The 16,568-nt window shown below is 37.9% G+C and overlaps 1 protein-coding gene across 8 annotated transcripts in view; it reads right to left on the bottom strand.

Moving 5' to 3' along the window:
- Positions 1-16,568, bottom strand: part of FRYL (FRY like transcription coactivator) — a 128,784-nt gene that overhangs the window by 67,575 nt on the left and 44,641 nt on the right. For all 8 annotated transcript variants that reach the window (XM_088524726.1, XM_088524728.1, XM_088524723.1 and 5 more), the window contains exons 3-9: positions 10,612-10,665; positions 4,628-4,767; positions 3,999-4,095; positions 3,518-3,597; positions 3,053-3,133; positions 2,519-2,687; positions 1,389-1,481 (exon numbers count right to left, since the gene is read on the bottom strand). In XM_088524726.1, the coding sequence (XP_088380852.1) occupies positions 1,389-1,481; positions 2,519-2,687; positions 3,053-3,133; positions 3,518-3,597; positions 3,999-4,095; positions 4,628-4,767; positions 10,612-10,665 (714 nt within the window). The remainder of the gene's footprint in view (positions 1-1,388; positions 1,482-2,518; positions 2,688-3,052; positions 3,134-3,517; positions 3,598-3,998; positions 4,096-4,627; positions 4,768-10,611; positions 10,666-16,568) is intronic.

Raw genomic sequence — 16,568 nt, 5'->3', positions numbered from 1 at the left:
CTGTTCTTGCTTTTGGATACAGCCCTAGGCTTAAACATCCACCTGAGCCTCCACTTGGATTTGTAAAATATTTTATCATCCATTATACTTAGAGATTCCAGTTAGACCTTATTTTTACATATGAATAACTAAATGACTAAGCAGGAGAATGACAATAAAGAATTCACAATGTTGGAACCCAACCGCTTAATTACTAACACCCTCATCCAAAGCGTAGGAAACCTAGATACACCTCCTTCATCTGCTTCAGGAAGGCTCAAACTTGCCTATCTTGTCTTCAAGGGAATGACTAAACCTCTCAACTATATTTCAATCTCCAATTGGGTTTCCATTTTCTCATTAAAAAACTTGCTTTGTATGAAATGATTAAACGTTCAAGACTCACTAGCCAAGTGCTTAACGTGATGACTCAACCTATACACGTAGGAAGTGGTCCACAAAACAATAGCAAGAAATATTTAAATTGTATACAGAAACGCACATATTCTGCACAGCCGACACGCATGCCTCACTGGTTACTATTAAATAGCTCCACTTCCCAAAGGCATTACTGCTTAATTAAAACAAGTGCAGTTTTTACTATTTAAAATATGACTTTGTAAACGGATGCTATATTTAACTAAATGCTAAGTACTTTCATTATCCACTCCCACTCCAAATGTCTAGATATCAAAAATATGGAATTCAGAATGATATATGAATTTGCTTTTCAAAAAGGCTTCTTTACTAGGGAAGGGTATAAATATGTCTAGCTAAGAGCAAGGTTTCAGCCAATAAACAGTTACTTTGAACAGCATCTCTCTGTGGTCATGGGCTAAGAAAGAGATCATCTGCTTTTTAATTTTTCAAGAGTCCCGATGTTAAGAATACCAAGGAGAGACAAACATTCAAAATTTTTGAAAGGAAAAGTAAGTTCAGAGACATTGCTCTTCCTTTTCCTACTAGTTTCCACTTGAAGGATCATGTCTAGTAGACACTAGCTAAATAAGGTAAATAAACTCCTTTCTTGTATAGGAGTTCATACTCTCCCTACCTGAGTGTTATGCACCTCAGTGTATCCTAGAAAGTACTGAGAGGCTTTGCCAACGGAGCAAAGTCAGTGGAACCTCTGAATGAATGAACACTGGAAAATGCTGGAAAATATTTTTTGGAGTGGATATAAGACTACACAGCGTCCTGGTTATAAAAGGTTCTAGAAAATAATTAATTAAAAAAGGCTCTGGAAATAGGTGGGAAACCAGCTAATAAGCATACTGACACACTCCCTTCAATAGGTTCCTCTAAGTACCAATAATTTACTTATGTCTTTTTGAGTCTGTAAAAATGCACTGTAACAGAAGTAACTTCAACATGAGAGTTTAAGTGAAAGGGGGAGGAAGAGAACTTACAGCAGCCACAGGGATGAGGATTTCCACAAACAAACCAGCAAGTGCATGTTTTATATCTTTATCTTTTACTTCCAGGAAGTATTGAGCACATTCCTTTATGATGAAGCGTTAAAAAAAAAAATAGTGACATTTGTAAATTTTTTTTCTATGTGATATAAATACTATGTCACACAAAATACTACTTCAAATTTCATAAATACAAAGTGTTTGGGTTAGTGCCTTATATTTCTTGACAACAAAATCACCACAAAAGATTAAAAACTTCAAATTCTATTTCACTCCTAATTAAAAAGAAATTCAGAGAAGAACATTAGCAATACCAGGTATCTATATCCTACTCAGAATATAAAGATACAAAAAGATACATCCAGATGTCTTCAAAAATAAATAAATTTTTATCTAATATTGAAATTACTAAAAAATATATACAGTCAATTTCATTTCCAAGGTGACTTTTTAAAATTATCTTGCAAAGAACATTTTAGAAGGAAATGAATAACCATAAATGTGGATGCACATTTCACTTCGTCAAAGTGACCACTCTGGAAAAAATCAAACACATCACTTTATGTGATAAAATTCACAAGATCTAAATGAATGAAAATGGTTGTTAAAGTGTCTAATATAATTTGTGGCCAAGTTACAGTAATACAGGTTATTACAAATCAGCTGAGGCATAATTATTCATTAAGACAATCTTTTTAAAAGCACAAGGAATAGGAGGAAATTTCAAAGACATTTTATGTCTTCATGAAAGTTAAATGAAGTGCTTTTTAAGCAAAAATATTGATACCCCAATCATCTTAAAAAGTTACATAAAATACCTTTTTTTAAGTTATTGCTTTCATAAGATGAGAAAAGAATGTTGACTGCTACACATTTTCGTTTAGTTTCCAATAATTTTGTATATTTTGGTTTTGACATATTACTGGGACATCTAAGAATGAATGCAGTGCAAAGCACTTGCAAGAATGCAGAGAAGAAAATGTTTCCTACCTCAGAGAACTTATGAGCTAAATAGAAAAGGCTGAAGAAGGGTGACACACAGACAGAGTGATCGCAGCCAACTGTTTCAGGGCTTAAACAATCAAAATGAGGCTTATTTTTAGTTCATTATAATATTCACTTGCCTGCATGAACTGAAATGATGCTTCAAAATCCTCCACAGGATACATTTTTACTCGAAAAAACTTCATTCCCATAATTAAACTGATGATACTTTGTACTACATGAGGACTCTGTTCTTTTTGTCGCAGTTCCTTTAATTCAGTGACAAACTTCTTCCTAACAGCTTGAAACCTGAAAAAGGGGTATCGATAGCAAATATTGGCATTTATTAGTTATTTTAATATGATTTCTATGATTTTGAACTGATTTTTTTTTTGTCAATGGTAACAGATCAGCAATTATTGAAGGGTATCAGGCCTCCTTGTCTTGCATCTCTGCATCACAATTCAAAGTTTTGTACTAAAGATTTTGCTTTAAGTAAATGAGAAATTTGAATTTCCTTTCTTCAAATTATTGTGCTGGAACATACGGAAGATATTGCACACTACACTTGACATGGAATTAATTGTTGAGATGATTAATAAATGATGCTATGTTAAATTTGCAGGGTTTTTTTTGCTCAAAATTACAAGAAAAAGAATAGAGATTGAACTTACTTTGACTGAGCAAGAACCCCTGTCACTTCTGCATACAAGTCTGCAATAATATGCACATTCCCAGTGTTGGTTCCTGAATACCTAAAGGTAAAAAAGGGTGGAGAGGGGTGCATTAAAGACGTCTTTATTCTACCATGCCAACCAGAAGCAAAAGGTAACAGGGAGGAATGTAGCTTTGTTCTTAAGAGAATTCTGCAGAGAAAGTTTACTTCTAATCTCGGGCCAACCAGTCTTAATCTGGGCAACTGTGAAAGACATTCTCTACATGCTAAGCAAAAGCACTCAGTATGTTGAACACAGCTGTGCTGTTCACGATATGAGTTTTCAGTTTAAAGATATTAATCACTATTCATTTTCAATATTATCACCAATATGTTGTATATGATACAATCATCATAAAGGATAAAAATTATCACAAGTTGATAATACATACACTGTATTACATAGCATACAAGTCACACTTACCCTTCCTTATGTTTAAAGTGCTTAAAAGCCAAGTTTAGAACTTCATGTACTAAAGGATCTGGCACGGGGTGAACAGGTATCTGCAATACAAATATCTTTATTTATATGCATGCACAAAGTACATAAAGAGCACTGTAATAGGTGCTGTAGAAATCTCCCCACCAAAGAATAAACCCTTTGTTCGCATAAGTTAGCGATTTAATTCTATAAGGTATGAACATTTTAAAACTGTTACATAATGTGAAAAATGCTTCTCTCGTTTATATGTAACTTTCTTTTAAATCATTTTGTGCACTGGTTTGAGGGGTTAGGTTCACAACAAAATCCACAATAAACTAAACAGCAATCTAATCATTACACAGTTGTTATCAAAATTTATCAGATAAGGTTAACTATGCATTTTTCTCTCAAGTGGTGTACTTAGTTTGATGAGCCCACTGAAGAGGGTGCCCAAGTACAAAATAAAAATAAAAGCTCTTACCTGTTTTAGAACTTCTATTAAAACTAAACAAAAAATGAAATCTACAGCTAAGTCCCTCCTTTCAAGTAGATAATCTCTTTCACGTTGTTGGTCGTCCCTGAAATAAGAAATCAAAAACACATGTATCACGCATAAAACTGAGCATAAGTACTGCAGAAAAGTCCTATAAGCACCCATCCTGCAAGCACAGTTGCATGTGTATTAAAATGTATGGCTAGAAAAACTTCTGGGTCTCGTTTGGAACAGGATATTTTCCACATTCTTGTCAAGAAGCAGGCAGTATTTTTTCTTCCTAGGTTGACATCTTGCCCCCTCCTGCAAAGACCTGCCAACAACCAAAATAATTCCAAAAAGGAACAAACTAACGTGGAATTATCAGGGTCCAACCTTCCTCTTTATATCAATCATAAAATTATGAAGTCTACCGCATGCATGCTTTTCATGCAACTTAAATGCAAAATCTCAGAAAAAAAAAAAAACCCTCATCTTCATCCAAAAACTTAGGAAACGACAAACAAAATATAAAACACTTTTCTAAAAAAGCACAAAGCTTTTCAGTGCTTACACTTTCTTAAGAAAAGCACAAAAAATCAAGTCAACCTCTGCACCTCTGCAAGGAAAACTCTTACCCCTTTGATTTTGTGCTAGAACGAGGTCTATATTCATAAGATTCATCTTCTGTTCCATTTTGACGCCTGTACCAGTCAAACAAGGTGCGTAGTAAGGAGGGGAGACAGTGCTCTGCTACTGAGCTCATAGAGCTTATCAACTGCAAAAATTAAGAGGAATAGTTCAGCATTATAAACCAATCTAAAAATCTTGTACTTTTAATAACTCTCTGAAGTCAGCTTGTTTTAACATTAAGAATCACATATTTCGAGGTTGATGAGGTGAGAATCACATTTTACAAGGTTGCAACCTAGCTGTTTTGAAGCTCATGGAGGTTCAAAAAATCCTAAATTAATTCAGGTAACCTGAATAAAACCACTAAAAAGACAGTAGGCATTTTAGGATGTTCCTGAATGTTGTCATATATATCTTGGCACGAATTTTCAACTGTAATGAAACCTGCAAAGGATATCTTTCAATTATAAGAATACTTTAGTCAACTTGTTAGCCATTGATGTCACAAGAATTAAGCATCTTTTTGCAATACAAAAAATCCACAAACGAGTGGAAAAACTTCCTAAAAATAAGTAAAATGACATTCTTATAAAGAAAAGCTTATGCAGCTTATAAAGCATTGCATCCTAGTGTACAATACAATCTACATATATTCAAAATCCGCTGAGGAACTAAGTTTCATTAAATCACTTTGATTAGAATGCGATTAGATAAAGCAGGAGGTGGTAGAAGCGGCACTACTCACACACCAGCCAATTACAGAATCACAGAATCGTTAAGGTTGGAAGGGACCTCTAGAGGTCATCTAGTCCAACCCCCCTGCACACGCAGGGTCACCTAGAGCACGTGGCACAGGACTGCGTCCAAGCAGGTCTTGAAGATCTCCAGAGAAGGAGACTCCACAACCTCTCTGGGCAGCCTGTTCCAGTGCTCTGTCACCCTCACTGCTAAGAAATTTTTCCTTAAGTTCCTGTGGAACTTTTGGTGCTTCAGGTTGTGGCCATTCTGTCGGTGGCCACCAGTGAAAAGAGACCAGCACCATCCTCCTCACTGCCTCCCTTGAGCTACTTATAGACACTGATCAGGTCCCCTCTCAGCCTTCTCTTCTCCAGGCTGAACAGGCCCAGCTCCCTCAGCCTCTCCTCGTAGGGCAGATGTTCCAGGCCCCTGATCATCCTTGTAGCCCTGCGCTGGACTCTCCCAGCAGCTCCACATCCCTCTTGTCCTGTGGAGCCCATAACTGGACACAAGCCTCCAGATGCGGCCTCACCAGGGCTGAGTAGAGGGGCAGGATCACCTCCCTCGACCTGCTGGAGACGCTCTTCAGTTTAGTTCGAACACTGGGAATCCTGAATTCCTGTTCCCATTGTAGGGGTATTGATCCAATAATTCATTTATGTAAACTATATAAAAGAGCTCCTGGAAGCAAAAGCTATGATTCTCTTGCCCTAGGAAATCTTCTTTTTACACTGAAATGTCTTCTTTCTCAGGATTCACATTATCTGCTCAGCAAATATGTACAGGCATTTGTTAATATGTTGTGTAGTTTGGATGCTGTGAACACATACATTCATATTTTAACTTAACCTAGCTTTGAAGTGTATTTAAGGTAGTCTTTAGCCCAAACTATTGTAAAAAATGCAAACCGGACACCAGATCATTTTGAAAGTACCCCCCACACTTCAAATATTCTGGAGGATGTGCTTGAGAGACAACACTCGCATTTCAGCTGAGCGTGGACCTGCTGGCACCACAGAACAAAGATAGGATCAATCTGCACTGAACAGTGGCCAACTAAGGCGGCTCCTATGCAAGCAACAACATTCTGGGGTGCGTTCTTGACCCCTACAATTAAGCAATTTTATAATGCCTAACTTAATGATGTCTAGTTCTCAAAGCGGTCACACCTAGCCACTTCTTAAATAAGGTCTTACACTCACAAAGATCACACAAATCAATGAATTAACGAGAACAGAGTTTTACTTCTCCATGACTCATATTTGTCATCACCATATTATTTGGAAGACAGGTGAAAAATGTCAGTTTTAGATATCCCAGCTTTTGTGATTTTAAACTCAAATAGGCATTAAATACTCTTCATCTTATTTTGATATTCTACTGGCTACTTTAAATGCTTTACTGTATTTTTTTAATATCAACAACAACATATAATTTAAGTAACTATCTCCATTTAAAGTTATAATTCAACTCAATCGTAAGTTTTCTTTAAAAAACATAAAATGTGCTAAATAACGGGTTAAATGGCCAAAAAAAAAAAAAAACTAATTTGCAATAAGACTTAAACTACAGTACGCAAGCTTATACAGACTTACAAATGTAAAAACAACCTTCAGATGCTGCCAGCAGAGAATGGTCACTGTGGGAAAACTGAAACATCTCCAAATCAGGTTTCACTGGCATGGCTGAAGATCCTCCCCAAAACAGAATAACTACCAAAACACCTAGACCAAATAATTCTCCAGTATGTATTTTCTTTCTAAAAGGCCCACGAAATTCATTCACCTGAGGCTTTCTTCACAAGCACTGCAGTTGTCAGAACAATTAAGCATCAAACCTGCAGGAATCTCCACTGAGATTTCATTAGCAAGACTTGCCTGTTGCTTGCAAACAGCTTGGAGTATTCAAAAACCTATGTTGAATTCACCACCATTCTACAACTGTGAGTAGAAACCACAGTTTATAAGTACTAATTCCTTTTGGGAGAAAATGATTCAGAAAGCAGATGGAAACCACCCTACACATGAGATATTAAACTGAAGTTAGACTCGGCAGCAAGTTGACACAATTGGTAATCCTTGGACTGAGAGCTAAAGATAAGCCCTCTCCCAGGAAAGGGCATATAAAATATATATGCAATATCAACTATGGCAATCCAAGACCTGCTTTTCCTTCAGAATACACAGTTAATCTCCATACCCCAAATAACCTGACTTTTGGGGAAATACATTAATTTCTCTTTCAGAAATAGCTAAAAATAACAAAGATATATTAGCTAAGTTGCACAGAGTTACATTCATATAGCACCTACATGCAAAGTAGCACTGGAATAGAGCAAGTGACCATGTAAGCTTAGCCTACCTTGTGCTGTCACTGTAAAATTTCCTCACAAAGCATTTCTAAACCTATGGGTTTATCCGTAAAAGAGAGATCCCTTTTAAAGCTTTACTAAAGGTCTTCCTTAGGTATGCCTGTACGTTTCCAAATTGTATAAATGCTACTACCTCTCACAAAAGTTTCAAAGGTTAATCATCACCCTGTTTGGATGGTAAATTTACTATTGCATCTTACATAAAAAGTTGTAGAGGAAACAAAATACTTCAGGGTTAAATCATGCCTACATTGAAAGCAGCAATCCAGAGAAATAAAGACAGATGCCATAATCCCAAAGAGGACACGCTGAGTCACTGTGACATGTGCTTATTTTCTTCAGAATGAAATTGCAATTTGGCCAATTTTTAAAGGCCATAACATATTGCTAATAGTGGCACTTGACATATCAAACAGAACATTAAGATGAAAGAAGGCAAAGGGAGAGAGGCAGAATTCAAATAAGATGCTAGAATCCAAATTCCAGCAATGACCAAAATCCTGATGCTGAAAACATCACTAAAGTTGTACCTAATCACGAACATGCCTGAACCCTAGAGACACTCCTGCTTTCAGTGAAGGTCCCAAGATGGCTAAGAAATGATTCTCTCCGATCATAAAGTTTTTGGTGCCTTAGAACAAGAGTAGATAATTGCTAATTAGGATCTGACAACAAACCAAACAAGAAAAATACAAACAGTTTCAAGCTGAAGAAGCAAAAATATTTTAAGGAATACAATATATGCTTTATAAAAACCCTCTCCAGTAGCTTTTTGATTCTCTGGGATAAAGGGCCATGATACAAGGACCATATTGGTACAAAATGCTATCACTGCTAACAGTTTAGAAATGTGTAACATAAATATTTTTCCTAAATTTCACGTCTCTTAGCAATTTTTTGCTTCAATGAAAACCTCATTGGCAAATCAAATAATAATCTAATTTGAAAATTTAAAACTATTTATTTTCCACTGTAGAATCTGAAATGATCCTCTTGGTCTAGTAATGTCCCAAGCAGGACTGCATTACACTGCCTTTATACAGCGTTTTATTTTTTCAGAATAGATTCAGACAACGCCATGAGCCTTCCTCCTCCACCACCCTCCTCCTCCTCTCCTGAAGTCAAGACACCCCTTTGCTCAGCGTCCCTGCTGTGTCTCAGCCCTTCGAGGCCAAAGCCTCGTTCAGACTCCTAAAACGCCGGCGATGCCACGAGGCGTCTGGGCGAGCAGGGCTGGCTCGGCACCAGCGCCAGCTTCTCTCTGTGCCGCTGCAGCCTCGTCCTCTGCTCGGCTCTCATGCTTCTCACTGCCTGAGCATCTTAATGTGACTTTCCAGCAACTAACAGAGAGAAAGAGCCATAATTCTATTGCCAAACTATGCTCAAAAATTTATATCAGAATTCACATTCCCTATTGCCCCAAGGAGATCACCCAGCTTTCACTCCCTAAAGTAGTTCTTCAGGATCATCAAAATTCACCCATCCTGGTTCAGATGAACCCAGGCTAGATTATCCCCCAAATACATAAGTAAATAAAGGAAATGAACGAACCAATAATCCCCACATATACACAATTAAAATTCGTTATTGCTAAAGTACCTCTTTTTTTAAAAAAAATAGTTTATTTCAATACTGCAAAATTTGGGGGTTAGAAGCTTTTTTTTTTTCCTCTACTCTGCATATTTGTAGAACCTCTATGTAGCTCAGATGAATACGAATGATTAATAACAACATTCTTAAGTGAGAAACAAGTAGCAAGAGTTTTTTAGCAGAAAAATCAGTAATATTACTGACTTAGACCTTCTCTTTGATCATTCATATTATTTTGCTTTTGGTCAGCTGTGAAAGAAAATTCTATAACTATCAGAGAATTTGTCCATACCCCCCATCCCATCTTCCTTTCATTTGGGAGATACTGCCCATCCAGCAGGTGAGATAAATCCTCAAAAGGTTGTGGAGTCTGGGTTTGTGGGGGAGGGAATGGAGTTGTGCAGCAAAAATTATTTGGTATTTTTTGTTTCTCTTTTGACAGGAAGAGAAAGAAAAGGCTACATGGCTGGCTCTTAACTTTAAATTCTGGGCAAGTCCACAGATTTCACTGCAATTACTCCTCATTACAAAGGAGTAACAGAGGGCATGAAACAAAAATCAACTGCCAGAGTACTAAAATCCTACCATGAAGCCTCCCACAGCAAGGTGCTATCCCGCAAGGGCTGGGAGTAGCGACAGGCAGAACATGGGGCGCCGTCCGAACCCTGCTGCACCCTCACAGGGAAGCAGTTACGGCACAAAAACCTACCTCTATTATGACAGAATTAGAAATAATAAAGAAATAAGCACGAATAAACTGAGCAGAGTGTAATTCCAGGGGCATTTCAGGTGCAGTAAGTGAAACAATAGCTTTGCGTTGCAACTGCACACTGAGCAAAGTACAAAGAATATCTAAAATCTACTTTATGCTTTCTGTTACTGCCAGATCAAAAAGCTCTCAGTAAATAACGTGTTCCTGAAATTAACAGTACTTCCTTGTGCAAGGGAAACCCAGAAACACTCAAATTTTCAATCATATAGACCAAAATTACACAAAGGCTGTCAGAAGAACAGAAATGGAGAAACAATCTTCTTCCTTACCATATGTCAACATTTTTCCTTCCAGCTTTCATCGCTACCTTCAAATAACCAACCTAACCTAGTACAACTATAACATTTTTCAGTGGAAAATAAGGCCCAATTTTGTTACAACTCTGGTAACTAACATTCAAACTCTGAATCTGATAAAGCAGAATTAGACATTTTATTTACATGATCATAACAGTGGAACACCTGTCTTCAAAAACACCCTAATCCAGTAAAAACTGTCTTCAAATACGTGTCTCCTACCTGATCAAACTGAAGATCTTCACCTCTTTGAAGAGATCTGGACAGGAGCTTTTCCTGGAAGAAAAAATAAAAAGAAACATGCGTTTGTACTGCAAGCAACTGTTTTCTAACAAATATGAATGCCTTCTTTTCCAGTCATATTACAATTATAAGGAAATAACCCTTAATGTGGGTACATACGTTATTTTCCAGCTAAAAACATTTACGAAGAGGCAAAGTATGCTCACTAAAGAGAAGAAAACAGACCTAAAATTAATTTAGTGGCTTAGCAGTAAAAATACTGAAGTCTATCAAATAGGAAAAATAAAACACTTTTTCCAGAACATCAGGGCCCAAAGTAAGATGAAGACTGTAGCTCCACAGAGGTAGCTGGCAATGTGTGTCAAACTGAACGTAGGAGGAGAACCATCATTCCTCTTAGGATGAGCAAGCATACTCATGCTCAGGCAGTTACATAGTAAGCTACAAGAATAATGTTTAAAAATGTTTCCACAGCAGCAAAGAAAAATGTTCAATCCATTCCCAGTCTGCAATTTCCCTGAACTAGTCAATGAAAATTGACTAGGAAACTAAATGCAAGAAAAGAAAAATGTCAATAATAACTTGTTTTACATTTGAAAAAACTTCATTAAGGTACAGAAAAGATATAATACTACTAGAAGTTACATTATTACATTTTTTTATTGTTATCGCTGTCATAAAACATACTGCCCTCCTACAAGCAAAAATCAATTGCATTCATGACAAAATGATTTGGTGGGAAACATGAAGAAAACAAAGCACTATAGCTGCAGTTGGTTGCTGCCAGGAGCACCAAGAATTCTAAGAACACAATTTTTAAGTCTCTTGTTGGGGTATCCTGTGAAGTAAAAATGATGTGTACCGGCTCCAATGGCCAATGATTTACAAGTCAACTTCTAAACTCTAAGTCAAGCGCCATAATCATAGTTTTAAGTACATACTAAAAAGTAGTAGGAGATGAAAAGACATGATGAGCACTTCCTGCTACTTGAAGTGTTGAACTTCTTCTCATGTAGTTATAAATAAATTCCAAAATGCTGCCTTTGACCACGAGGGCAGAAAGAGGACTCAAAGCGAGTTAACAGCTCATGCTCCATTGCAGTGAGCAAACACCGAGCTCTTCTTGAGCAGCCGGTTAGGCAAAGCAGTAAGTTGGAAGAGCTCTTAACCCGCTCAGCCCAGGCACATTGTGCCGAGAGCAGGCAGCCAGGACAAGCTCCACAGACAGTGTCTCCCTTCGCACAAAATAACTGCTCAGTGGTTTAGCGTTAGCCAGCACCCACTTTGTCCTGCTGCTGATGGAACTACACAAGCCGGCACCGCCCGGCCGCTGACACTCGCAACGCGGGCACAGGCAGCTGCACAAAGCAGACACGCGCGGCGCCGGGGGTACGAAGGCCAGCGCTCACTGGCCGCTTATTTGAGCACGTTCTGACCGTCATCTTGACAGGAAGGGGCCGGTTCCGGCACCTTTTGCCGTGAGCGCAGCTGCGGCCGGTGTCCAGAAGACACCATCTCTTGCAATTCTCCGGGAACCCAAACTCAGCGTTCCCCGGACCAAAAGCACTGCTTTAGTCTAGTCTACACAGCAGTGCATGGGAAAGCGCAACAGGTACCGATTCACAGTTCAGACCATGCTCAATTTCTGTGCTCCAAAGAAACAAAATGCTTTTGCTTACACTTTCAGAATGCTTGAATTTAAAAAAGGAGGAGGAAAGGAGGAGGAAAGGAGGAGGAAAGGAGGAGGAAAGGAGGAGGAAAGGAGGAGGAAAGGAGGAGGAAATCTCAGAAAAATGCATTTAATACTCTAAAATAGCATCATTTGTTCATCAGCAGACATATCAGCTAGTGTTTTTTCACTGTACTCTAAAGCAAGAGAAGAAAAAGGTTTAGGTACTGGCAAGTAAGCAAGTTTTCTAGTGTTAAGAATTCATATAATAGGATATTTTCAGTCCGTTCAGAATACTGCTATAGTATTTTACATTTTGCACCAGAAAACTAAAAGTTACAAAAAGTACTTGCTGATTACAATGTCCACCACCACCTTTTCGCTTCATGGAAATTTTTACTAGAGGTGAATTCATGCTATCTGTACTGTGCTTTCAGATAAACTACACAAATAATCATAATCTTATCTGCTAGGGAGAAACATGAGAAATGGCCCGCCCTATATAAACACTGTAAATTGCCGAATGAGTTGAAGAAAAATCAACTAGAAAACTATTTCCTAGAAGAGAAACAAGCACCTTTCCTGTAAGACACAACAGTAAAAGGGAGAGTCCTTAAACAGCCTCATGATACAGAGCCTTAACAATCTATTTTTTCACTATGGTCTGACAAAATTTTTAGATATGTGAGCAAATGAGTAACAGCAGCGTTTGACCATCTCCACTGAATGGGTCTAAAAACAAATGCACATAAACAAAAGGCAGCTAATAAATCATAGAAAAATGAAATAACTGAAAAGTTTATATATAAATATGCTGAAAGCCCTGGAGGCCAGAGAGCCCAATTCTGGAAGCCAGGCTATACCAGGAGCGATAATTTAGCACAGCAAATGAAGATGCAATTGCTAGGATTTTTAATATTAGACAGAATGAAGACTTTGCAAGTCTATAAAGCTCTGTGTGTTTTTCCACCAGTTAAATCTCCCTGCTAAAGGTAAATATCACCACAGTTACTATAGCGCTTACCAAACAATATTCTTGCACCGAGTCACAGGTTTATCAAGGCCCCTGAACTGTGCATATGGCTTTAAAATTTATTTGTATTTGATACTTTCCTAACACTGCTTTGTCATTGTCCCAGCTGACTCGCACAATTTATAATAACCTATCCAACTGCATAAAGCAGAGGTCTGGAAACTTTCACCGAATTAATAATTTAAGATTTATTTTCCTAGCTTCCTGTGAGTTCAGAGAGAGCTGGAAACGACAGATGGACATTTATCTTCTAGAAGCTGAATGAAAACACGGCCCAGAGTTGAACAAAGCGCAGCCTGCGCCCACTGTGCAAAGCCGCAGTGTCAACAGCGGCCGGGCTGCGGCGAGCGGGCGCAGCCGCCGGGGCCCTGGGTGTTTTGCTCGGCTGCTGGCCTGTTCATCTTGGGTTTTTAAAGACAGCTTCTAGTTGCTAAATTCAGTTGGTCTGGCTCCAAATTCTACCCCACAGCTTTTCACCTGGCGGCATCTAAGACATTAAGGACATATGCAGCACTATACCTACCCTCCACATAAACTTTATTGTTTGGAGCCGAGATGGCTCACAAAATCAAACTACACTAAAATGATCGAGGGCTTTTGTTCCTCCCTTGTAAAGCCTTTTCTCCATTTTCAGCCTAAATCTTTCTCGAACCCTTCAGCCTTTCATCATTATTTTTAAAACGTCAACTACTAGAACTAAGTATTTAGCATGTCTATCAAATACCAAGGCTTCTTCAGTCCCTGCTTTCAGTTAGACATCTAGTGATTCCCTTCCACCACTTTTGCTTAGGTTGTTTTGCTTTTCCATAGCTTCTAGCATCTATTTGAAATTTCCATTTTTCTATACGGACTTTTCTTCCAGTCCATGTAAAAATGAGGAATGCTAAGTATATAAATTTTACAACTGAATACTTTAAAATACATTTTGTTTAAAGAAATTCAACTTGGCAAATAACTCCAGATAGAACTATCATACAAAGTGACATTTACAAATGACTATTCTACCAGCTTTTTATTCTTTCATATTTTATCAGAATGAATTTTATACACATCATACACAGGTAAGCACAATGTCAATTTTACAATCTTTCATTAATAAATCTTGATTAGCGTAGATTTTATGCAATCATCTTGAAGCCTCACTAAACAATACTTTTGGGTATCTGTCATTTTGGAAAAAGTACATTATTTAATTAGTTACACAGATCTGCTAATCATTAATCTGTTACGATGCTTTTATTTTATATGAATAGTACATGTTAAAATATTTAGATAAGAGTGTGAAGAATAGACAGAGCCTGGGTTTGCTGTCAAGAGTATTTAATCCAGACTATGGACAAATTTTGCAGCACTGGGGAACTCCAAGGCTGCTATATTTAACTTATCAGCATTTGAGTTAGGAAACCCAAACCAGTCTGACTACAGGAAAAACCCTCTTCAGCCTGTTCAAAATAAAGACGGTCGAGTCTCCGTCATTCTGACCAAAAGCTGTCCTTCTTGGCCCGTTTAACAGAGTAATAGAAAAAAGAGGGCACCAAAGAGCTGCCTTCAGGCAAGTATTCAAATGATATTAAATACAGTGATCTATCTTTGCTTCTAAAGCATCACAACCCCTACATTTCACCTCTCAGCTCTTAGTGATGTCAGCCTTGGCCGTTTCATGCCTGTTTTCCCATAAACATGTCTGAGCTTTGTTATGCAACTCTCCTCAATTCCTGTTTGTTTATGATGTCTACAAGGAAACAGTGAAGCAAAGTTTAAACTGTAGGCTTGTCTAGTACATCCATCAGTGCAGTGTATACCTAAGCAGGTGTGTAATATTTCCCTTTTTATTAAGGGTTTTATTTGAAGATGTGTCAATCTGTGACACCGCAATACATATTTAGTGCCTTTTGTCTGTACTTTTAGACAGTTTCTTACAGCATTTTTCATGAAGCATTAAAAATGGGATCCAGATGCTTGTATGTCCATTCTTCTTTACAGGGTCATTCACAGTAGTAAGATACACTTCTCCAAGCAATAATTACAACAAAAGTCTTTTAATTTAGCCAACTTTTTAGTTGATATTTGACTGTAATAAAATTTTGGGTTTTTTTGCCTGTAACAAAAAGTCTTAATACTAAGATTTCAAGACTCAGATTCATTGCACACCGATCTATTCTGTTTCCCTGAACTGTTTTGCCAAAGAGATGTTGATGCAGAGATTATATCTCATTTCATAAATATAAGGAACTAATTAAAAAAGTAAATTGATATGCCAATAAAATAGTTGAAGTATGTACATACAAGGAAAAACTAAATGCTGTCGCAGGAATTGTTCCTGGTTAAAAGAACAAGACAATATGCTTTAATTGGCAAAGGTTTCTATCAGTTGAGAAATCAGTGAGACTGTTCTGTACTTTTATTTCCAGATGATGTGAAGAAATGAATAAAAAGCATCACCTCTATTCAAAAGCAAGCAGGCAAAAATTAGGAAGAGCACAGCAGCAGGAGCAGGAGATTCTTACAAGACCTGGCATACACTGGGATGGGAAGAGGGGTCAGCACAAGAAGGAGAATCAGAGGGATGTAGGCATTCAAGCACATCCAAGACCTGAACCCTCTCAGCACCACTGTGTGATGAGTGAATAGCCAAGAAATCCACCTCACTGCAGTGAAACCTTTATGGGCAAGAGCCGATGATTGCTACAAGCCCCCACGAGCTGCAGGGTCAGAAGCCTTGGCTGGGGATGCACAGGTGACCACTCCTTCAGCAAGGCTCTACATGAAAGAACGTGCTTTTCAAAGGGACTAAAATTAAATACACCCTTTTTGAAAGTCACAGAAGAAATACCTGAATTAAGGTTGCCTGTACTCTCAATTCAACATGCTTATGCATCTAGCTTACTGGCAATCTCATTCTATATGACTATACGCTGCTTTCGTGTGATTATGTCATCTTCAGTATTCAGACTATGTGACTGCTTGATCTGAAACTGTAAATAACTAAGGTGTCCAGCTGCAGCTAAGGTGCATTTTGTACAAAACTTGAGAGACCTGTAGGAAATAAGGCATGGAAGTAGGGGAAGGATAATCCTATTGTTATAGATATTTAATGCTGTTCACAGGAACTAGGTTCCTAAAAAAGAAAAGTTTACTCTCCTTGATACCATACCCTTCACATAGCAAGGGAAGAATCACAGCCCACTGGTATCCTCTAAGACAGAGGGTAGACTGGAAACTACCCTCAAAGGA

The sequence above is a fragment of the Tinamus guttatus genome, unplaced genomic scaffold, assembly GCF_059628265.1.
Source record: "Tinamus guttatus ecotype Peru unplaced genomic scaffold, ASM5962826v1 Tinamus_guttatus_pri_ptg000213l, whole genome shotgun sequence".
NCBI lineage: Eukaryota > Metazoa > Chordata > Aves > Tinamiformes > Tinamidae > Tinamus > Tinamus guttatus.
This window is presented reverse-complemented; position numbering and strand designations above follow the sequence as displayed.